This window comes from Dryobates pubescens, chromosome 9 (genome assembly GCF_014839835.1).
Source record: "Dryobates pubescens isolate bDryPub1 chromosome 9, bDryPub1.pri, whole genome shotgun sequence".
Taxonomy (NCBI): Eukaryota; Metazoa; Chordata; class Aves; order Piciformes; family Picidae; genus Dryobates; species Dryobates pubescens.
In genome coordinates, this window is record NC_071620.1 from 24,753,812 (window position 1) to 24,778,347 (window position 24,536).

The window sequence follows — 24,536 nt, forward strand, 5'->3', positions numbered from 1 at the left end:
GCAAACCCTGTTTAGAATATCTAGAAAAATATGTTTTTAAGAGAGAAAAAGGCCTTTCAGTTCATTCTTACGCTACTCTTAAAAACTGATTGCAAACAAATCTTTTCAAGATAAAAATATTTCATTGAAACAATACAAAATGTTTCAATAAAATGAAGTAAAATAAATAGATATATAGAGAGAAAGGGTTAAAATTCTTTCAGAAGATAAAAATAATATGAATCTTATAAATCACCAATAAGTGAGCCAGTTGGTAGAAATATTATCTATGTCTATGGAAATAGTCCTCTGTTTACAAAGGAGTGATGGGTAGTTTTAGCAATGTTTCTCCAAAGTTGGAAGCTGTGTGTTTACTCCACCTTTGCCAAGTCCACTTCAGCACTGCACACAGGCTACTACTATTCTAAAGAAACAGGGACAACAGTAAGGAATAGAGGATCTCTCATACAGCACTAAGGGCAATATGAAGCCAAGACCTTACAGAATCACAGAATCACCAAGGTTGGGAGAGACCTCAAAGATCATCAAGTCCCATCTGTCACCACAGACCTCATGACTAAACCATGGCACCAAGTGCCACATCCACGTCCTCTTGAACACCTCCAGGGATGGTGACTCCACCACTTCCCTGGGCAGCACATTCCAATGGTGAACGACTCTCAGTGAAGAACTTTCTCCTCACCTCAAGCCTAAACTTCCCCTGGTGCAGCTTGAGACTGTGTCCTCTTGTTCTGGTGCTGGTTGCCTGGGAGAAGAGACCAACTCCCTCCTGGCTACAACCACCCTTCAGGTAGTTGTAGACAGCAATAAGGTCTCCCCAGAGCCTCCTCCTCTCTAGGCTAAACAATCCCAGCTTCCTCAGCCTCTCCTCATAGGGCTTGTGCTTGAGGCCTCTCCCCAGCCTTGTTGCCCTCCTCTGGACACGTTCAAGTGTCTCGATGTCCTTCTTAAATTGAGGGGCCCAGAACTGGACACAGTACTCAAGGTGTGGCCTAACCAGTGCAGAGTACAGGGGCACAATGACCTCCCTGCTCCTGCTGGCCACACTATTCCTGATGCATGCCAGAATGTCATTGGCCTTCTTGGCCACCTGGGCACACTGCTGGCTCATGTTCAGCTGGCTGTCAATCAGCACCCCCAGGTCCCTTTTTGTTTGGCAGCTCTCCAGCCACTCTGACCCCAGCCTGTAGCTCTGTATGGGGTTACTGTGGCCAAATTGCACCACCCAGCACTTGGATTTGTTAAATGTCATCTTGTTGGACTCTGCCCATCTGTCCAGTCGGTCAAGGACCCTCTGTTGGAGCCCTTCTACCCTCTAATGCAAGGCTTAAGGCAAAGTTTTATTTCCCCCATTTGAGCAGACTTCGTTGATACAGATTTACAGCACTGTTAAATATTTTGAATTAATTTTTTTTTTTGCAACATTCTAAACTTGTGGCCTTCTCACTCCTTTATTCTGCTAACATTTCTAAGTATTTCAAGCATTCTTGTAAAGAAAGTCCCATTATCTTGAAAAAAACAAATTATCTTCATTTCACTATCAGAATTTGGTTCTTCCCTTGTCACTGTACAAAAGGTATATATCATCACCACCGGGTAGAAAAGATTTAGGAGCATTGTCATAGAGTAATTAACATACACAAGCTGATGTAATTTTACAGGCTGTAACAAAGAATGCTGGATCTTCTTAATATTCATAAAATATAAAAGCTGCTACATAGCTTATATCATGCTGTCACAAAATGATTCACAAGTGCAAGAATTTGCATCAACTGTTCCTTATGAGACTTGAGTCTTTTGCCACCACAAATTGTGAAATATGAAAATTCAAAAAGCAATAAATATTTCTTGTATATTATCTTTCTACTGACCTGACATATCTATTTCTATAACACTAAATAAACAAGGTTTTTGTCAGAATACATGACAGCCCGTGTATCAAACCCATCATATTAAAACAGTACAAGTTATACTACATTCTGATATATATATCAAATCTCTCAAACCCAATTATTCCAATAAATACAATAGAATTAAATTTATACCTGCTATCCTTTGACCTTCTTATGCTTAGCTCACATCATGCAAATTGGATAGAAGCCACAAGCCCTACATACTGCGAGCCCAAGAAGCTATGAAGCTCAGAAGCCCAGCCTCAATAGCCTTGCAACCGGAATTCGTGCCATGCCTCAGTTTACCCAAGACAGAAGAACCCTTTGTGGAAACACATCATAACGCCCACCACCCTGCTGAAGCCACACCAGCCATCGAGACCGCGTGTCATCCCAGGGCAACCAGCCATGTCAGACACATGAGAGTGCCCCAAAAGCTTCAACAGCTAACATACAGCAGCAGCACTGCCCCTACTTGGGTGGAACTCATGTGTGAGTAATTCATTGCCTCCTTTGCATTTACAGTTCTTGTCAAGTCTTGCCCTGTGGTCAAGCACCATATTGCACTGGGGATTCTCTTTTCCATTTTTTTTTCTGTTTTGCTTAAAATTGTTAAAATTGTTCTATTTTCTAAACACTGTACATTCCCATTGCAAATATATATCCCAGATGTACACTGAACCTATTTGATAAATTTTTGGCTAATCTTCCTATTCATATAAAATATTAATATTTTATTAATATTCATATTTTCCATCATAAATTTCATAAATTCATAACACCCTGCCACATGGAAATAGAAAGTAATAAAGGAAAATGAAAACAAAACCTTATACAGGTAAACCTAAGTTGTATAGCTAGGGAAAAGATACAATTAATTCTTTTACCTCTTTCTCTGTGAGAATGACTCTGCCTAAGAGTTGATTTTCAAGACCTTTCATGGTCACGGTAAAGTCAATGATGGAGGTTTGAGCACTAATTTCAGGAGAGTAACCTGGATTTGGCAGTTTTGTAGTAATGTAAAGTCTGAAGCCATTCATAACATCTACTTCTTTATCACCAACCTTCACCTTAAGAAAAGTATTAAAAAAGAAGCTTATTAAAAAGAAGTGTTGAGATATCAAGAACCAGTACACACACTTTCAGATTCTATATACAGAAACAAGGGTTACATTTTCCAAAGGGTAAAAAATCCTGCTTCAAATTGTATGATGCAAAGAATGTGTTGAGAATAGCTATAGAACACTTTAAATGACTCATCCATGAATTATTTCAAAATGTTTAATTTTTCATATGCACAGGGATAAGGTTAAATGTATTAACTATTTGTGATCTTACAATCTACTTTTTCATATTAGTATTACTCAAATTTAAATGCAAATTTAGTATTTTATAGTCATATACTTATTAGGATTTATTCTGCTGAGGGAAAAGGGTGAGGGGGTGGAGGAGATAGGGAGAAACAAGTGTTTCTACTTGTTAACTCCTCTCTTTTTCACTTTAATTTTTACCTTGCTGGTTGAACCTGTTTTAATGAAGTTTCTTTCCAAAACATTATCAAGTGCTGGGTCAAGCTCTTCTCCAACATCTTCTATCAAAAGAGGTCTTCCTAAGGAGAGGCTGTCTTCTAAGTGATTTCTAAAATATTTGTGATTCAAGGAAGTGATCTAAAAATACAGTCACGAACCCATATATTACATTGTGCCCAGTTACCAAGCTTTTTGTGTATTTTATGTTTATAAATTACTTGATTTTATTTGAATTAATGACAAAAATCAATTATACTGTGGTTAGACTATGATTAAGACAAAGATTGTGTCTACAAGAAAGCATAGCATCAGTGTACAGTAATATCAGATTTCACTGAATGCAAACTCCTATTTCACAACTACAAAAGCAGTCAAACTTAAAGGTTTCATATGCTATAAGTGTGGCTAGAACAGAAGTCCAGAGGAACCTTTTAATAACTTCAATTTTACCTTAAATAACATCCCCAACTCAAACTTTCAACATGTGGTTGTAGCACATCCAGTATTGTTTATAACACCATAGTTAAAGCAATTTCTTACCATAAATATCATCAAAGGGTTCTGTATTGAGATAATCAATATGAAAGTAGTTTCCCAATATTTCTCTCAGAGCCACCCTATTCAGATTATTTGAGCATATTTTTATCCTATTCAGGGATATCTTTTAAAAAATATGGGTTATTAGTGTAATTATAATTGTAGAAAGCATCAACTTTCTTTTGCCTATTTTCCCATTTGAAATGAATTGGTTATCTTGCCTCAGACTGCAGATTGCTGCAACACTGGCTGCCTTGTATATCTGCAGAATATTTAGCACGTGATGTCCGTACTAAGACAACAAGTCTAAAAGATTATAAAAATGCCATGCAGTGAATCTCAGTTTTTAAACATTTATATGAATCTGCATTAATCACTTATCCAGGGTATTTTTCTAATGCTTATAGTATTTTACAAACATGCTTCATTACCCTATTTTCCCAAATGTATATTTCTTTAAGATAAATTAGCTGCAAAGGTATGTTTTCATATCTAGCCAATTCTCAAATCTACCAGTACATATCTGAGATACCCTTCATATCCAGGCTAGACATTTTATTCAAATGACATTTGCTAAATATTATTTGAATCATTGAACTGTAATGTTTTATGAGCTAAGCATTCCAATGGATTATGAAAGCATCAGCATTCCTATTACCTGAAGTTCATTTTTGCCTTCTTTATTTTTAATCCAAATTTTACCCTGCGCCTGTGGATCAATTAATAAAGGATAACGAGATGCTTTAGTCACAATGATTCCATTCTGTATCGATAAGTCATCATTTGGTAATCCATGCAGGTTCCATTCACTGATAGTTGGAACATCAGTCAACATTTCTATGAGGTTAAAATTGTTACTGAAGGGGATTTTTCGTCTTTTCATTTCCTTTTGCCAGTCATTTAATAGCAGGTTGCGGAATTCTTGGTTAAAAGGACCAGAATAGGACACAAAAGCTGTAGCCAAGAGTACATCACCTTGAAAAACAAAACAAAACAAAACAAAACAAAACAACAAACAAACAAACAAACAAACAAAAAAGAACAACTTTGTCAATTCTATTTATGAACAAGCTGCCTCCCTATCTAGCTGTTATATGGTTTGGCTGATAAATTAAAACCACACTTTGACCCATAAAGATGACAAACCAGCCTTTTTCCAAAGGCTCACTAAATAACAAGTCAATGCTACATGTGAGATGCTACATGTGCTTTACCCTTACAACTGTGGGAATCATGAAGTGGACACCTGGCAGACAGTCAACCCAACATGAACACAATCCCCCTATTCCAAACACCAGATCCTACACAAGCAGGATGTATTGGAATAAACGAGCATAAACTTCCGATCCCAGTATTTCCCTGCACAATCACAAGAAGAGGCTAAAACAATACCTTTGGGGAGAAAAACCTCTTATTTAGGAATCTTAATTAAGAAAAAAAGCAATTATAATTGTTATACTAATACTAAAAAGTTGTAACAGATATTGTAACAGAGCTAGTAAGTGTGACAAGCTTTAATCTTCTGGTGAGCTTCAGAACTGCCTACCTAAGTTTCATGACACCATCATTTTGGGGTCAGTTTTTTTAGTTGGGTGGGGTTTTTTTCTGTACCTCTGAATTGGAGAACATACTACACATTTATACTGACTACTAGTAACTTTTACACTTTTTGTAGTTATCTATAAAAGCCCCACAATGAGTATGTGGGGAAGATATTTGGAATTTGAGGATGTTAATAACAGATGTACGCATATTATACCACCAAATAAAATAAAACCTAAATAAAACAAGATCTAATAAATAAACAAATGAATAAATATCTAATAAATAAAACCTAAATAAAACAAGATCTCATTTTTAACAGCATTTCAAAGCAAAACTTCAGACCACAGTAAAGAAATAGATACATTTAATTTATGCATTATTTATTGCAAAGTACTTCAGTTTCCAAATGTATATTTATAATACAAACATTTTCTAAGAAACAAAAGTGTCATGAACATTAGTAAGTGCAATTAAAAATATTCTACATACAAATGTCAGTGCCTGAATATCAGTCCCTCTATATGTATTCTGAGCTATTGACATTTTATTGGCACTTGTAAACATATCACTTGCTTTGGAATGCTGCCTACAAATATCAGCCAAATTAAAACATCAGTGTCCCAAGCATGCAGTGCATGCTATGCACACAAAGTAAAAGCCCATACAGAATGCAGTACTGGGCTGTGTTTTTATATGAACTTCATCTCATACAGTATTTTTTACTTACCAGTGCTTTAGCAAGAGAACTAATAGCAACTGCCCTCATTTTAGCAACAGGCAAATTAAGCTACAAAGGAAAAGGCTGAAATGCTGAATGTTTTCAGTTTCACAACCTATTACAAGTTAAGTGACTAACAAAATTCCAAGTTTGAAAGTATGGAAAAAACTTACCCACTAGCCTCTTGGTTTGCACAGCAAATTCTTTACTTTGTTCTGTCCACCTTTCTTTTTCACCTGCTAAACCACATATAAGACTTGAGGCAGTTTGCATTTTATGACGGCAACGCTCAGCATCATCAAGCAAAGTCTAGAGAAAAGTATACAACAAAACATATAATTTAGTCATGTGTCTGATTCCCACTGTAAGGGACTGAAAATTGTTATATGTGGCTCAACATCATTAGGAGAATCATTTGGGATAATCATTTGGGATAGGGGAAGCAGACCAGCAGCAAAGAGGAGCAGCAAATAGCATCTAAATAACATCTCCATCTTATCCTCTGCCCATAAACATTCTTTCCAAAGAATAACAGTGAAACTGAGAGAATGCATTAAGTTTTCCTTAAAGTAAAGGCAGCAGCTTTTCTGTAAAGAAGGGTTCACCTGTTTTTCTCTCATTGCACTTTCATAATCTGCCTGCACAATATCTAACTCTTCTTGCTTGGCACTCAGTTCTTCTTGAGCTTTCTGCAGATCCAGCATAGCAGTGCTTAGGCGACTTTCCTGGATTGCTAGATTAGCCTACAAATAGAAAGGTGTGTTCATACATACAACATGTCAAAGATTTGCTACCACATTTCTCAGCATTTTATTGTGCTATATTTCAAAATCAAACTGCTCAGCAAATATTTCATCATTCATTAAAACATTTTATTTTAATTGTATAACAAATTACTTGTTGCAGGTAGCTGCAGTTAAGTAGTTGGTCTAACATCAATTAGAAAACAATCATTAGAAAAACAACTGGGAATATCAGCTATTCTCCACCTGATGCCAAAGTTAGTCTGATCTGGCCTACAAAAAAGGCTGATGCCACTAGAACCTACTTAATTTCTCCAACCTAAATAAGGATACTAGCTATAAATACAAATTTTCCTTCTTGGTCACTCCTATTATAAATATAAGCTACTCTGTTAAAATCATGCCTGACCTAGCTCTTTCTGACTGTCATTTTTACCATTCAAAATCTGTTTAGGCCTGTTTCTCTCTAAATAACACTGTTTGACAGAGTCTCTGGATGGTTCTTTTACAAACTGAATTCTGGAACATTAGAATAACCAGCTCTTGATTTTTTCCAACTTAATTTTTGATTAAGAGAAAGCAATTGGAATATTGAATTAAACTAGATGACAGCTGCTTCAACCCCATTCAGAAGGAAATTAAGAGACATAAAACTGCACCAGTTCCATAATTTTGACAATACATAAGTGGTAGCACATTTTAAATATCTTTTACCGTTGAGTTAGTATTTTCAAGATAATAAACTCCTACAAAGCATGGCACCAACTGTAATAAGGCACTTGATGCTCCCTGCAGATGAAATACTCAAGTGCACACAAAGCAGGAAAAGAAGAGGCAAAGGGTACTCTGTGTGCCTCCCACTGATTAACAAACTTACCTTCAAAGGTAATACTTCTTTGTTGATGGAAAAAAACACAGCCATAGCTTTGGTCCATGAGCAAAGGCCAGCAACATTCCCACATACTCTCCTAGCTGTTTCGATGTTGTAGTCCACCATTTCAAAATAAGGGCTCAGAAGTTCTACCATTTCTTCATTAATTGTGTCCTTCGGAAATTGCTTTTCAAAAAAGTGCAATATACATAATGTGTGTAATAAATATAAACTATAAACATATGTATTTCATCATACACAGAACATTACCAAGACCACAAATGCTACAAACAGCTAATATGAAGTTCTCTGTTGCATTCATCTTTGAGAGCTTGTCAACCCATGTTCTGTATTAGAATAGAATAGAATAGAATAGAATAGAATAGAATAGAATAGAATAGAATAGAATAGAATAGACCAAAAGGCAAAAGTTTGCCTTAATTTATGAACTAGTCTTTCTTGCACTGTCCACCACCACTGCACAGCTAATTGTTGATACAAATTATCACTGATATCATGCTTAAATTCCATATTCCTTAGGACCGAATACATAATTTAATCTTCAAAAATAAGAGGAAAACTTAGCTCCAGTTCATAAGCACACATTCTACAAGGCAGCTCTTTCAAAGGGTAAGATGGCTATCTTCTCCTTAAATTATCTTATCAGTGAAATGTGTTTCAATTTCAAGAACTCATCTTGACCCTCTCTTTTCTCAAAAAAAAATCCCAACCATGAAACCCCAAACATCTTCTATTTTTCATCCCGCAAAGCTCTGTTTTCTTCCTGGTCAAATACTCTATATAAGTTTGGTCTTCATTACAGAATTATTTTCAAGGTATAAGGAAAATCCATTACTGATTAGTTGTTCCCTGAAGCACAAAGAGGTTTATCTATGCACAAGCAATGAAATCTTAAAGACCTCAGAATTAATGCAATGTGAACATACATAATGGCATCCATGGCACTATAAACAATACAAAGCTGGTCAAGCCTGACATCTGTGGTTTCCTGGTAGACCAGAGACAGTATTTATTCACCAGCTACTCTTCCCACTTCCCTAGACACATGCTATGGAGCTGAAGATCCCCAATTTTTAAAACAATTCTGATTTTGTAAACCCAAATACTCAACTATGTTTTGCAAGCCACTGCACAAGTTGTAATACTAAAAATTAATGAAAAGTGAGGTACAGAAAAAAAAAGATGTTTCCTATCAGGTTAATGAAAGAGATAAGCAATGGCTATTTAAACCAAATGCTTACAGCCATGAATCACTTCTCACTGAAAGCAAATTTATTGTCTTAGGAGAAACTATAATTGATTTATGACCTCACTTTGCCAGAAGGATTCCAGTTTTATTTCATTATGACATACTTACTTTTAAGCCCTCAACATTTCAGATTTATTTTGTGTCTCCTTGCATATTTGTGTGCCAATGAACATCAGAGCTAACACCATCTCCTGCTTTTTTAACTAGAAACATATCAAAAAGCAGCTTGCACGAGCACCTGTAGGTTCTGTAGGAAGTTCCCTGCTGTCATCAGTTTCAAAGACTCTTGCCATGATGGGATGGTACAGCATTTCTCTTGATCAATTTTCACATTGTTCACTTTTCGTTGGAAGAGCAGTAGCACACAGTCCATGATACGCATAATGAGGTGAGGAGGTCGGCCCAACGTGCGCACAGTGGCAATATCTGCAGGTTTTATTGTCTAGGAATTTAAAACAAAGGTTAATTACTAATACTGTTTATTAAATAAGACATAGAGCACAAGCTCACCAACTGTATTAATCCATTGCAGAAAAAAAGGAAAAAAAACCAACTTGTTGATATTATATTTGACTGAAAATAATTTTACTTCTAAAAGTATGAAGTGAGAAGGACCTTCCAAGCAGATTTTCATTACAGCTTTCTAGCACCTACTAGGAAACCTCAGCTCAGCCACCACCACAGCAGCACTTAAAAGCACCAAAACCAAAACATCTTGAAATTTTACCTATTTTTTGAATTGCAAACATAATGACCAGAAATTGAATATAGAAAGGAAAATACATTCTGTTGATAGTTGATAAATGAAGGTGTATTAAGGAAATGAGAAAGAAGGACTAAAATACGTATAGGATTGCACCTTCTCATTCATCTTACTGGGAATGTTCCTGTTAGAGAAGCAAGCCTGAGGAAAAAAAATAAAATACAATAATGTATGAAAATCTAGCCTCTATTAAGTAAGGCCAAGTAAGCCTAGGGTGCAAATCTAATGCTGTAATATGTACCTTTAGCGTACATCATGGATTAGAAAGGACTGTCTGAAAAGCCTACTGAAGATGTCTCTTTAGAGAAGCACTGATTTGAGCAGTAGTGCATACAGCACAACGTACAAGGGGGAAACAGACGCTGAAAAATGGTAACTGCTGATGGGCAGACGACTCCTACAACAGATGTAACTTGGATCAGAAGCTTTGCAGTTCTACCATCTGGAGTACATGACAGTGACAAACAGCAACCACCAAGTTGTTGGAGGTGTTAGAACACCCTGCTTCTAGCCTTACACAGGTGTCACTGGGAATTCATTAATGAGGATTTTAATTACTTGTGTTTATACTTCAAGAAAGGCACTGTAAATTATTGCACATTATCCTGATGACCTTCCTCCTGTCTGCCTTTTGTTTCCCTTTAATATTTTGTTGCTCATTGGGTTCAATGTGACTTGATAATTCAGTGGAGTTTTTTCCTGGTATCCATGTGGAAACCTTAACCTATATTTCTTAGTGACCTTAAGGAAATTCAGCCCAGACTTTAATGTTACCATTCAAAATGTGGCAAAACAGTTGCACTTAATTTCAATTTATTCATTTACTTCTAGATGTGCATTTTATATGCCATTTTTACTCAGAGAAAAGTGCCACTAAGTTGTATTGAACTTAGACAATTCTTATGCAAACTCAAAAAAAATAATGTCACTGTATGTTTTAAAATACTTAAAAGCTTTTATGTACCTACCTATCTCTTATAATATCTAGCAGTCCTAAAACACATTAAAGAGAGTGAAATATCCAATTACTTTTTTTTTTTTTTTTTTAACCTGGGAGGTGATCTTTTTATTTGTCAAATATTTTAATAGACATTTATCTACAGTGCAAGCATAATTCTGCTATAGCAATTTCCCTGTCTGGAAATTTGCAATCCAAAATTGTGAGATTCATACTTCACAGGATCACAGGATGTTAGGGGTTGGAAGGGACCTCTGGAGATTGAGTACAAATCCCTGCCAGTCCAGGACCATATAATCCAGCATAGATCCCACAGGAAGGAATCCAGATGGGTCTTGAAACTCTGCAGAGAAGGAGACTCCACAACCTCTCTGGGAAGGCTGTTCCAGTGCTCTGTGACCCTTACAGTAAAGAAGTTCCTCCTCATATTGAGGTGGAACTTCCTGTGCTGTAGTTTACATCCATTGCTCCTTGTCCTATCAGAGTGCACAAGTAAGCAGAGGCTGTACCTTCCTTCCTGACATCCAAACCTCAGATATTTATATACATTTATTAGATCCCCACTCATCATTCTTCTCACCAGACTAAAAAGCCCCAGGTCTCACAGGCTTTTCTTACAAGGCACTGTGGGAAACTGCATTGAAGGCCTTACTAAAGTCAAGGCAGTTAATATTGGCAACCTTCCTCTCATCCACCAGGTATGTCACTTTGTCATAGAAGGAGATTAGATTGGTCAAATTGGACCTGCCCTTCATAAACCCATGCTGACTGGACCAAATCACCAAACATCAGCAAAATTAATCAAAATTAAATTCATTAATGGAAACTTGACATAAACCAGGAAATTCAGATTTTGATGGAATTATAACTTCTTACATGGAAGGCACTTCAGTCATTGCACAGAAACTCTTATACAACAGTATGAATATTTAGTTCCTTGTCTAATGTCAAATGAAGCACATCAGATATCAACTACAGCTTCAAATAAGAGTTAAAGCTTTCCAATTTCTGACAAAAATTTGATTTGGCACTCAAGTGGAAAAAGAAAAGCAAAAGTGAACCTAAACCCCCTCAAAATATGTATAGTTATTTGCATACATTTTCTGACAACAGATATGTTATTCATACCATTTTTAATTTTTTTTTTCAAAGATGCCCATCTTCTCAGTGGTAAAATTATATTCTGTATGATTTACGTACTAACCTGTAAAGCTGCTTCTGCCTCTTCCAAAGCAGGTTTAGCAGCTTCCAACTTCTCTTCAGCAATGGCTTTGTCAACTGAAATACTGTCTACAATAGCTTGAGCTTTGTCTTTTACTTTCTGAACTTCACTCTTCACCTTCTCAGCAGCCTGTGCTTTTACAGTAACTTCTTTCAATACCTAGAATGTGAGAAACCCAACATGCCAAATATTAAATAATACACTTAGGTTGAAGAAAGTATTTTTTGGTGTAAAATTTTATTTGTTGTATTCCAGAACTAGAAAGCTCAAGTTTAATTTTATCCCTCTTCCTAGTTTCCAAGACCCCCTTTTCCCCCCAACACTCAGGTTCCTTTGACTTGATTAATCTTTTCAAAATAGAAAAAAGAAGAAGAGCACCAAATAAATAAACAAATATCCATACAGAAATACAGTTTACATACCATGTCAGCTTTCTCATTGGCAATTTGAAGTTCCTTTTCTTTTACCTCCAGCTCTCTGCTTAGAGCAGCCACTGACTCAGAAGCCTCTTTGAGTTTTTCCAGTCCAGTATTCATTCTGGAGTTAAAAAGCAAAATAAGAAGAATGTAATTCCCTATGTAATTTACACTCTGCTTTCCAAATTAGTCCATTAATAGAATGAATTGCCATCAATCAGAACAAACACTAGCAAAAGACATTTTACACCAGAAATAAAACTTGTATAGGAACTCTCATACAACTGTCTCATATCTGGAGAGTCATGAACATTAACAATTAAGAAATACATAAAGAGAGTCTGAGGTATGAAATTTTAAACATGTCTTAGGAAGTATGCCTTTTTCACTGCATAAAAATCCTATACATTCATTCCATATGTCACCATACTTGTTGAGCTCCAAACTGATACTCAAAAGACTAAGTTCTGTATAGCAGAAAGCATTTTCTGATCACTAGAATTCTAAGAAATATCTCAAATCACTATTTCTTCTTTGAAGAGGATATTGAAAAGGCTAATAAAATCAAAATACTGAAATCAAAACCAGCCAAAAAAAGAGTAAGACAAAACAAGATTTTTTTAAAGTGAAATAAAGTAGATTGAATCTTTCTGAAAGGCTTCCAGGTCTTTGTGTCAATCTGTGAAAAATTAGATGACAGTTTTTCTTAAGGATGACATCAACTGATACACTCAGTGCTACTTTTACATTCTATTTGACTGTATCTGACATGAAGATAAATCTGAGAATAGACTTCATTAGTCTGAAAAGTGTCTGAACAGGAAAATTAATACATCAAAAGCACTTTAATAATCTACTGCTAAAAAGTTCAGCAGTCCATATGAGGTTCTATGATCACAAAACCAAAACCACCAGGGGTATTTCTTAAATGTTCATATCAGGAGGATACAACTGTTTAGCAAGAAAACAGAATTTGCTTTTTGGTAAATTAAATGCTATTGTGAATACATTACAAAATTACATTTAGTTCTTTTACTCAATAAAAATACATGGCCAAACTTTATATTCACATTTTCTCTCCCTCATTTTGTTTTTTCATACATCACTACCCTTTTTCCTACTCCAGAATATATAGCCTTTATTTTATATGACAAGAGCAATTATAATATTTGATCAAAAAAAAATTAGGAAAATTAAAAAGAATAATAATCCTTTTGCTGTGAAAAGAGACAAACATTGGAATGAAGCATATCAGAATATATCTATCTGGGGAAGAATACTAAAGAAAGACAGTAGTAAACTGAGCAGTTTACCTGTTTGCTAATGACTGCAGTTCAGCATGCTTCTCTTTGTATGTGGTTTTATATCCCTGAATAAAGGACAGGTAGGATTTGGGAGTCACATGTGTAGAACGTCTGTACCTTTTAAAGTAATCAGAACACTTCTCTGCTACTCCATCTTGGAATGAGCCCATACACTGCACAATTTCCCTCTTTATATCGGCAGTGCAGTCCATATCAAATGAGGACAGGAAATGTTCAGATACTCCAGAAAGGAAGAAAAATGCAAGTAAATATTCAGCAAAACCTCATAGCTTATAATCAAGGCAATACAAAAGCATGTCTGCACATATTATGTCAGCTTTCACCCAGTTTCTGAAACCCCAGTCTTCTTTACTCTCCAGCATCAGATTCTGAACATTACTCCACACTTCTCAGTAAGAAGTATAGCCAAAGATCTGGTATGCTTTCTCTTCCAAAGTGTGCAAATGCTTTTCCTCTCTGACCTTAACTGCTAGCTACCAGGGACTGGGTAATCACCACCTTTCTCCATATGCCTGATCACAGGCACTGACACTAATAATCTCTTTCTTTAGTAGTATTTTGCCTTCTTTACTAATGCTCTTAAGCAACCTTTGTAGTGATTATTCCTTCAATCTGGGTTTGAAGCCTTTCCTCTGCTAGAAATATTTCAGCAGCTTAATACAGCAAGCTTTAGGGAAGAAAATATGTACATCGAGTTTCAGAACCAAGTAAGTTTCTTCTGCCAGTGTACTAGCCAAATTCAAAGTAATTAGAAGAATCTTATGACCACTGACCAAAGAATTAAATATCTGCAATGACAAAACATGCACCTACCTGCCACCAGAGCATCCTTAGGCCACCGGCTGAACCAATCTATAGTGCATCCAGAAACAAGAGCAGGGAACTTCAGAGCCCTGTTTCGGAATTTTTCACCTACTGGTGAAAAGCAAAGAACCACATGAAGGTTCCGATGGACTCTAGTCATGAAGTAGTCATACAGAACCTCACTGGTTGGAGGTCTACGTGGATATTCCTTTTTGAAGATGGGTATGAGGTCACTTATGATCTCATCTACTTCATCACGTGCAAATAAGTTTGAGACCTTTGAGAAAAAAAGGAAGATTTATTTCATAGTTTATGAGATAATCCAAACCAGAATAGAGTAAGGTTCATTTAATGCATAGCATTGCAGAAAGGGGCATACATTTCAGACACACAAGTTATTGGGACCCATTCCACTTTTATTGAAGTGATTCCATTAAACACAATGAAATGTAAATTGCTGTCAAACCCACTCTCCCATGCGAAAAACAGTAACTTTATGTAAAATAGCTTTGTTTTTTTTCCTCTTGATATTCTAATAACTAGTAGAAATTACTCTGAAAAATACCCCTGGGGAAAAAAAATAATTAAGTAACCCAATTGTGACAGTTTTAGGCTGTGCCTTTAAGAAAGATAGCTGCAGAGTTCCCTAGCTGAATGTTTTGGTGTAAAAAGGAAAACAAAAGGAAGATAAGTCTAAACGCATTTCATTGGTTATATGTGAGACTACCATAGCAATATATGCCTCACATTCCTTTCTCTCTGCTAGTTCTGCCTTTCTTTCTGTTCTTGGCCAGCCTGCATGCAACTGACCTTGGACTGAAGCTGATGAGATAAGAAAACTAACTTTCTTAACTGCTTTGAACTCACGATTTTCCCTTAATATCTATTTCTCTTTTTTTTTTTTCCTTCCTTTTTTTATCTAGTTAGCTTGGACAAGAAATGGGGGGAAGAGAGGGGTTTTGGGGGGAACCTGAGAGGGGATTCTCCTTGGGAGGGCTTTTCTGTGTTGTGTTCTTTCCTGTGAATTTTATATATACTGTAAATACTGTATATTTTATATATATTCATTGCATTTCATTCTGCTTGTAAAATACAGCTTTTCATTCGCTTCTCCGACTGAGTTAGCTGTGCTTTATGTGGTGGGAGGATTAAACCTTCACACTACCACACCAATAAAAATCATCCCTTTAATTCTGGACATAAATTCACCATACAAAAGTACACTCATAAGATATTTAAATGTAACAGATAACTTTGTTACATTTCAGCCACGTTCCCCAGCTCTGCATTTTTTTAAGCCATTCTCATGTACCTGACAGTTTGTCAACACATTTTAAAAGGTCTGACTTAAATAAATTCTCTGTATGTAGTGATGATGCTTATTCTTAATTTTACAATAGTTTTGTTTCACACCAACCTAACATAATGGATTGTTTCCATTTTTTCATAATCCTTCAATAATAAAAAGTAGTTTAGTTTTAGTTTGTGAACATGTTCCTGTTGACATATAAAAGAATGTTCAAATAAATTCAGTTTTTTTAACTTCAGAATTAAACCATTCACAAAGTGGAAAACCAATGATGAGAAGTCATCTTACCTCTCCTGATGATAAAACATTGTTCAGATATTCCAAGAAAGACTCATCTTTGATCTCATTGTCTGTAAGAAGGAAACAGATGCCTTTGCCTTGCAGTCCTGCTGTTCTGTACAAGAGTTTCAGATCTTCCATCAAGTTTAAAGTGTTGTATGATCTACAAAAGAGTACAGTTGCACTAATACTAATTTCTGTCAACAGGGGCTTTTGGTTAAAAGAAACAGAACCAACAAATTTACATAAAAAAAGAACCTTTTGTAATTTAAGGCAAAAAAAAAGGTGACTTTTGGTTGGTTTTTTTTCTCCCTGGCAGAGGCATTACCACCATTGCTGACAGGGAACCTTGGTCAGCACCTGGTCAGCTGAAAGCTGTTTCACCCTGGCTCTACAGGACATAGGGCAACCTGATAGTAGCTCCTCATAGAAGCCACCCCCTGTAGCCCACTGCTACCAAAACCTTGCCACATAAACCCAGCACACAAGGTTACACTGGAATGATCTCTTTGGCTGGATAAAGAACTGCAGTAAAAGCTGAGGTTTCTAGGATGCCCAATGGCAATTAAAACAGAGAAGTGGTTACAACTTTTATACTGAGTTTCTTATGTAACTAGAATGATCTCATATAAGACCTGAAAAATTTAAAATGCTACAATAGTGCCTCATTACTAGGGAGAAGCTCAGACAATAAATACATTAGAGTTATAATTATGTTTTTACTATCACAATAATTTTTTGCATTTCCGCAAAGATCTCATAATCACCAAAATAAGGTTTCATACACGTGTTTATAAGTAGGGCACCTCAAAAGCAAAGACACCACTAAAACTAGAAATGGACACTAAGGAGACAGAAACATTCTATGCACTTTTGTTCCAGCTGCAAGGGCAATAATGATCGGAGGACTTATTGTTAATTACTCAAAATTAGACAACATTATTGACCTAAAAAAACCTTTAAGTTACACCCATTGAGTTTAACATATGGCTATTATCTACCTAAATTAAAGATTTTAAAATCCAACAATCATTATCTTTAAGAACCCAAAGAACAGGAATTTTTTGATTAACAAAGAGCAAAAATTTCTATTCAAGAAGGATTAAAATTTTTTTCCCAGATGTTATTTTAGAACAAATTTTTACAAGGGTTTTAGATAAACACTTGAAGTTAGAAAAGGATGAAGTTTAATTTTATCAGTCAGATCATCACACTTCCACGTTAGCTGGCTAAACCACTTGATGAAATCCAAGGGGATTGTAAGGCAGGATTGTGTTTTACCAGAATCTTTGATGAGTCTTTCCTCTAATCAATCTATTCTTCAGGATAGTTTCTTTAATTCATCAGTGGCACACATCATGTTTACATGTCTTTAGGAAAAAGGGTTCACCAGATCTTTTCTGGACTTTTTTTTAATTCATGGGCTTTATATAGGTCTTCTTATGATCCTTGGGTGCCAAGGCAAGTTGGAATGGGAATCTGTATATCATTTTCTTCATTCAAGATATCATTCTTTAGTGGTTTCATCATTCTTTATGAATAATATTCAGCAATTTGTTACTGCTTGTTTTGTCAGCATCACTGCAATTTCTCCTGAAGTCATTCATATTTCAGACAGATTCTCTAATGAGACCCTCACCAAGAATCATTCCTACACATGAATCTAGAATTTGTTCTGCAGCCAACACAGCTGCATAAGAATTAAAATAATATAGCTTCTTTACAATGACATCTTAATAGAGTGCTGAAAATATTGGCTGATCATTACCTGTCCAAGAGACACTTTGAGCATTCATTCTAAAACCTTCAGAGAAGGATTTATTATTTGTGTCTTTCGTGAGTTATTCTAAAAGAAATCTCATTGAATTGAACAATATGAAGCAAGGCAAGATACACCTGGAAAAAACTGTCAAAATACTGACATATACATAAGATCAACCAAATTAATGGGCAGTGATGAGGATTCCACCTCCTCACACAGGCATTATTTCAATAAACTCATAAAGGCAGTATGAATAGATACTATCTACAAATACTTTTCTCTACAGTTAAATGTACTATGGAAGGACAAAGTACAGATAACTTGAGAGTTCCAATCATAAAATTGTAGAATGGTTTGGGTTGGAAGGGACCTCCAAAGGTCCAACCCCCTGCAGTGTGCATGGACATCCTCTGCTAGATCAAGTTGCCTTGTTGTGCCTGACCTTGAGGATCTCCTGGGATGGGGCCTCAACTACCTCCATGGGCAGCCTGTTCAGTGTTCCACCATCCTCATGGTAAAAAACTTGTTCCTGACATTCAATCTAAATCTATTCTTCTCTAATTTAAAACCATCGCCCCTCAACCTGTCACTACAGGCCTTTGTAAACAGTCCCTCTCCAGTCTTCTTGTTGATCTCCCTCCAGCTACTGGAAGGCTGCTATTATGTCTCCTTGTCTTCAATATTTCTTCCCATTCTATGAAACACACAGAACAGTTTACTACTCCAAAGCTAGTAAAAGTTCAGTCTTATTGTTGAAAAATGAAAAACCAAGCAAATCTAGTAAAATCTCAAAGGCTTTCATGTTTTTCCATTTGGCAACAGTGATCAGCCTATATTAAGCTTGTTCTTTCTCCCACTGCAGACTGGGAGACCGATAGGAAGATTTCAAACACAAAATACTTAAATTTTGATTAGTGCTTACCTTGTTAACGTTATCTGGAATGTATCATAGCCAGCTATAAAAGACGTCAGCCTTGTCAAGCTCTGCTTTCCTGAGCCACCGACTCCCACTAAGAGAGCATTTCCACGAGGTGTGCGAATCACGCGAGAAATCTGTGTATGATCACAGTCGTTTATTACTGCAATGTGTGAAAGCTTCACAACCAAAAATCCTATGCTAGTCTAGTAATAAAATTGTATTAATGTAAAACAAATGAAAACTTTAAGGTTTAGTTAAGAGATTCCATATAACTCTTAATGTGTTCCACTAACATTTGTACTTTGAAGTATTTCCTAGCCTTCCAATAGTATAGCAACCACTTGATTCCACGACTGTCAACCTTCAGATATCAGCAGAACTGCATCTCACACTTCCACAAAGCACAAGTAAATTTCAGTTGTGATTTGTTATTGGTGTGTTAGCATAGCATGACAGACTGTTAAAATTGGGAAGAAAATAATAGTTTCCCCAATATCATACCCTCTGGACAGCTTTAGTAAGACATCTCCCTACGCTCTTTTGTTGTGACCAGAAAGACAAATTGTACCAGAAATTCAGGGCAAAGACTCCAGTATTCTTCACAGCAGGTAATACTGCCTTGATAATCAAGTTTCTTAAGCTCCTAACTTACTTGATTTTAAAAAGGTACATTATCAGTACAAAATTTGGTCATAGTCCAACATCTCCTAGATAGATCTCCCTTTCTTTCCCATTTCATCACTTATTTTTTAAAGCAAAAGGCAGCAGTTATCTACTACTTATTTTCCTTCAATCTGGAACAGTGCAATACAAAGAAACAGATCATTTGCAGTTCACAGGGGAAAATTTTCAGCATTGTGAACTGCATGCAACACCCAACCCACTGTCCACAGCCAAAAAACAATGTCAGGAACTCTGGAAACAGGTAGAAGATGATACCCGATACTAAGGAAATATACCTTTAATTGCAGGAGACAAACTTGCTACACACTACTGCATGTGAGAAGCATATAGGTGTTCAAAAAAAAGTGTGTAGATGTTGCTCATCAGGATATAGTTTAGTGGTCATGGTAGTTGGGCTATGATAGGACTCAATGATCTTAAAGGCTTTTCCAATCTTAATGAGTCTATGAATATGCAGACTGGAAGGGCTATTAATTTGGGTTTTCTCTAACAAACTTTTTCAAGTTATTAAAAATAATCATGTAAACTTCCTGCAATTTCAAACCCACGTATTTTACACACTTAGCATCATGAAGGTTTTATAAGCAAACATGAAATCGTGTATGAAGATTTACTCTAAGCGTATTCAATATTTAACCAGAGAAAGAAAGAGATTTGCACACCACCCTTGGGATATTGCTGATCATTTCAGTTAGGGCTACTAGATCTCTTCCACAGGCACACGAACTGTGAATTGGAAGCTTTGCTCTCTAAGATATTACTTAGCTTTAACTCATTTAAGTCCTCCTAGGTTATCTCAGATTAGGTATTACTTTAACTATGCTTATATAGCTTTCTCTTAGAAGCTGTCTCAAGTATAACTAATGCATAAAGTTCAGACATGCACAGCTGTAAATGGTGCTTCTAAGAATATAGGATCAGGGACATTCAGTTTATTCTCATGAAAGTTAAGATAATGTGTCAGGTATTTACCACCTAGCTATGCAAGGAGAAGATTCCTGATAACAGGTGGTTCTCAAGTGAAAAAACATTTTTTAAAAAAAGAAATAAAAGAAAAATGTTTGTTTCTATATTCTGGATTTATATGGGTTACAGTTTTGTTGCTGTTGGGTTTTGGCTGGTTGGTTGGGTTTGGAGTTGGGGTTTTTCATTTGTTTCTGTTGTTGGTTGGTTTTGGTTTGGTTGGGGTTTTTTTTTAATAAGGACAAATCATCATTTTTAGTGGGTGCTATGATGATTTAATGATTCTCCTAAAGAAATTCATAGTAGAACGTCATCCATTTTGCAGGGAAGACCTTAAAAGAAAGGGACTAATTTGGTGAAATGACAAGAATGGACTCCAAAATTTTGAAAACTGCAGATGCAATATGTTTGTCAACTATAATTTAAAATGTTCTTGCATTTATTGTTAGGATAGTACAACCAAACATTCCGTTCTTAATAATTTATGGTAAGAAATATAGATAACCCCACAGTTTAAGTGAAGTTTTTTTTGGTTGGTTATGTTGGGTTTCTCCATTGTGTGATGCCTGTTCTGTGTTCTATCAAGTGAATTTTCAGAAACACTGAGCTTTAGTATCTAGTCACAGGGCAACAGAAAAAATATTTGCTCACAATAAATTATTTGCTTTAGTTTTGGAAGCAATTCACCTTGATTCGTGTATACCTCTACTTAGAGGCACTGAGGGCAAGTGAATGACAACAATGAATGTCAAAACTGTAGTAAGACTGTACCTTGACTAAATGAATCATAGCATCCTCAAAGAAAACCATGTCCATTCCAGTACCACGAATGCTCTCATTGTATGCTTGTAAAAACTTATTTAAACAATTCTGTAGTTGATGAAAGGAGTAAATTGGCTCATAGATTTTGGGAATATCTAAATTAACATCTTCTGATTTTTCACCTAGAACAAAAAGCAAATAAAAAAACCTTAGCAGCTTATATAACTGATGAAGCTCAATGCAGGGAAGAGTACATGAAGGTAATTAGAAGCATCTTTAACCACCGAGAAACAGGTTTCTTATACAAAACAAAGGTCTTTCCCAACCTTTATGATTCTATGTACATTAGATGTACACGGCAGTGCTGCATACAGACTATCTACAAGGAAGTAAGTTTCCAGATGGGTAGTTGCCAGTGCATACTTGTGATACTTGAGATAAATGGCCTCAAGCTGCAGAAGGGAAGGTTTATATTTGATGTCAGGAAAAGTGGTTTCACTCAAAGAGTGATTAAATATTGGAACATGCTGCACATGGGAACTTGGGTTAGTGGTACACTTGGCAATCCTAGGTTAATCGTTGATGACATTGGAGGTCTTTTCCAACATTAATGATTCTATGACTCTATTTTGAAAAATACATGCTTCTTTTTGCATTTATTTTTCAGTTCAACATAATAGTTTCTAGTGTGTAGTCAAATTTTTGCACTCTCTCAGTGTGTATTCTGACTTTATCAGTTCTCTCTATAGTACAGCAGTTTAGCAAGTTAGTTATGGATATATTTGAGTACTTTCTCACATGACTTCTACTTGATCCCTTCCAATCAAACATTTCCTAACCTTTACTCTCCTGCACTCTGAATAATTCAGTTATCCTATAAGAGATTTAACTGGCATTTGACCACTCATGCCAACCTTTTATTGCCTCCACTAGCCAACAGTACAGTGATACGAAGATAATTGAATCATCCATTAATGTTGGTAATGACCTTCCCCAAAATCCAAACAACTGTTTTCTGTCCTTCTGAATCAACTAACAAGTATTCCCAGGTCATTTAGCAAGGTCACCGAAACAGTGTTTTTACATAAAGATAAAAAGCCATTGCTATAAGCCATATGGATAATTCAAGAGGCTTTACCAGCATTCAGGAGACTTTGAAATAATATTTATTTGTTAAAAAATCATGTACTATTTCCTAAGATGTATTGGATTATCCCAGATTCAGCATTCTTTCACCAGGTTTCTAGGGGATGGTAGCTAGAATGCTATCCTTTATCAGGTTCTGCAACCCCATCACTTCAAGTCATTCATATCACAGTTCTTTCATCATGTTAGAATAATGCTCACACTTTGGCAGTTTTCTCTATCTACTGCATCAATGGAAATGAAGCAGGGCTCACCTATACAGACAAGTGGATATAAATACAAACTTTAAAATCCCATTAATATAAAGATGCACCAACCATTGGTAACAGAGTACTTTTAAGTCCCTGGATAGAACAGCCACCCCTCGTGTACAAACTTACGCATTTTAAGACTCATTTCTATTAGCATCTATTTTATGTTATCTATTTCCCTTTTCATGCTTATAAGAGTCCAACTTTACCACTTTTTTTGGGTGCATCCCTTAAGAAGTCAACAAAGAAGGCATCCATTTCAGTATCCAGAAAAGCTTTTGTTTCTTCAAGTTCCTCTGCAATGAGTTTTGCCACAGTTACATCAAACCAGCTGGTATCTTCTGCAGTGGTGAAACGGTCAGCAATAACACGCTTACACTCATGCTTCCACAGGCTTACCAGTACCTACATTGAAATAAAAAAAAAGGGCATTTCAGTCTGACTAGGCTTGCAAGGAGCTATGCTAATTTAGGAGTCATGCAGAGGCAGAGGACAGGTGGTTATCTGTTTCTGATGCCCACATCTTTTGTCTCTCTGGCTTTGGAATGCTTTCCTGTAAAGTGTGACAAAATTAGATTTTACTTTTGGAGAAGAGAAGGTTCCAAGAAGACCTCACTGTAGCCTTCCAGTATCTGAAGGGGGCCTACAAGAAAGATGGTGAGGGACTTTTTAGGGTGTCAGGTAATGACAGGACTAGGGGGAATGGAAAAAAGTAGAAATGGGTAGATTTAGATTGGATATTAGGAAGAAGTTATTCACCATGAGGATGGTGAGACACTGGAACAGGTTGCCCAGGGAGGTGGTGGAAATCACATCCCTGGAAGTTTTTAAGGCCAGGCTGGATGTGGCTCTGAGCAACCCGATCTAGTGTGAGGTGTCCCTGCCCTCGGCAGGCAGGGTTGGAACTAGATAATCCTTGAGGTCCCTTCCAACCCTACCAATTCTATGATTCTATGATTTTGATTACAACAGGTGAGCTTCAGAGCTAGTGAGCTCTTTTGGGATTTTGCCCCACACACCCATGGAATAAGTAGCAGTAGCAGTTCAGGAGGGTTTTCCAACAAAAAGAGATGACAAGGGGAATTCCAATATTCATCAAAAAGTACTGTGAGTATTTGAAATATTCCCAAAGTCTCCAGGAAGTTCCTCCCTTTTGTTAGTGGGGTAGTATTACTGCTTTTGGATTTGTCTTTTCCAAATACTGTTCTCAAACTATTTGTAACCATTCATATTGTGAATATCATTCTCAACCAGACTGCCAAATCTTTATAAGCAGCTAAAGGACCTGGGGTGGCATAAACTGGAGAAGAGAAGGCTAAGGGGAGATCTTACTGCTCTCTACAACTACCTGAAAGGAGGTTGTGGTGAGGCTGGTGTTGGTCTCTTGTCTCAAGTAACTAACAATAGGACCAGAGGAAATGGGCTTAAGTTGTGCAGGGGATGTTTAGATTGGATATTAGGAAAAATATCTTGACTGAAAGAGTGGTGAGATACTGGAACAGGATGCCCAGGAAAGCCGTGGAGTTGCCATCCCTGGAGGTGTTCATGAAGTGTGTAGATGTGGTACTTCAGGATATAATTTGGTGGTCATAGTAGTTGAGTTATGGCTGGATTCCATCTTAAAGGCCTTTTCCAACATTAATGATTCTAGGATTCTATTATAACCATTTGAGAAACCTTAATCTATCATTCCAAGATGGAATTCCCTAGCCCTAAAATCACAGACATGCCTGCTAACACGTTTTTGTACCTATAAAGCACATTTTTAACTGGCCATTTAGCAGAAGGTGAGTGGAAATATCAGCCTACGGATGTCACTCCCAACATGATATCCAAAGTAATTAAGAGAAAAAAACATAATAAATGTT

General features: G+C 36.3%; 1 protein-coding gene across 1 annotated transcript in view; it reads right to left on the bottom strand.

Annotated features, from left to right (window-relative positions):
- DNAH5 (dynein axonemal heavy chain 5) overlaps positions 1-24,536 on the bottom strand; it is a 115,056-nt gene that overhangs the window by 19,189 nt on the left and 71,331 nt on the right. Inside the window, exons 51-65 of the mRNA XM_054164273.1 lie at positions 22,878-23,073; positions 21,281-21,453; positions 18,866-18,996; positions 16,191-16,344; positions 14,603-14,870; positions 13,778-14,009; positions 12,471-12,585; positions 12,031-12,207; positions 9,344-9,547; positions 7,842-8,021; positions 6,827-6,964; positions 6,395-6,530; positions 4,617-4,933; positions 3,404-3,559; positions 2,780-2,962 (exon numbers count right to left, since the gene is read on the bottom strand). Coding sequence (XP_054020248.1) covers positions 2,780-2,962; positions 3,404-3,559; positions 4,617-4,933; positions 6,395-6,530; positions 6,827-6,964; positions 7,842-8,021; positions 9,344-9,547; positions 12,031-12,207; positions 12,471-12,585; positions 13,778-14,009; positions 14,603-14,870; positions 16,191-16,344; positions 18,866-18,996; positions 21,281-21,453; positions 22,878-23,073 — 2,760 coding nt within the window. The remainder of the gene's footprint in view (positions 1-2,779; positions 2,963-3,403; positions 3,560-4,616; positions 4,934-6,394; positions 6,531-6,826; positions 6,965-7,841; positions 8,022-9,343; positions 9,548-12,030; positions 12,208-12,470; positions 12,586-13,777; positions 14,010-14,602; positions 14,871-16,190; positions 16,345-18,865; positions 18,997-21,280; positions 21,454-22,877; positions 23,074-24,536) is intronic.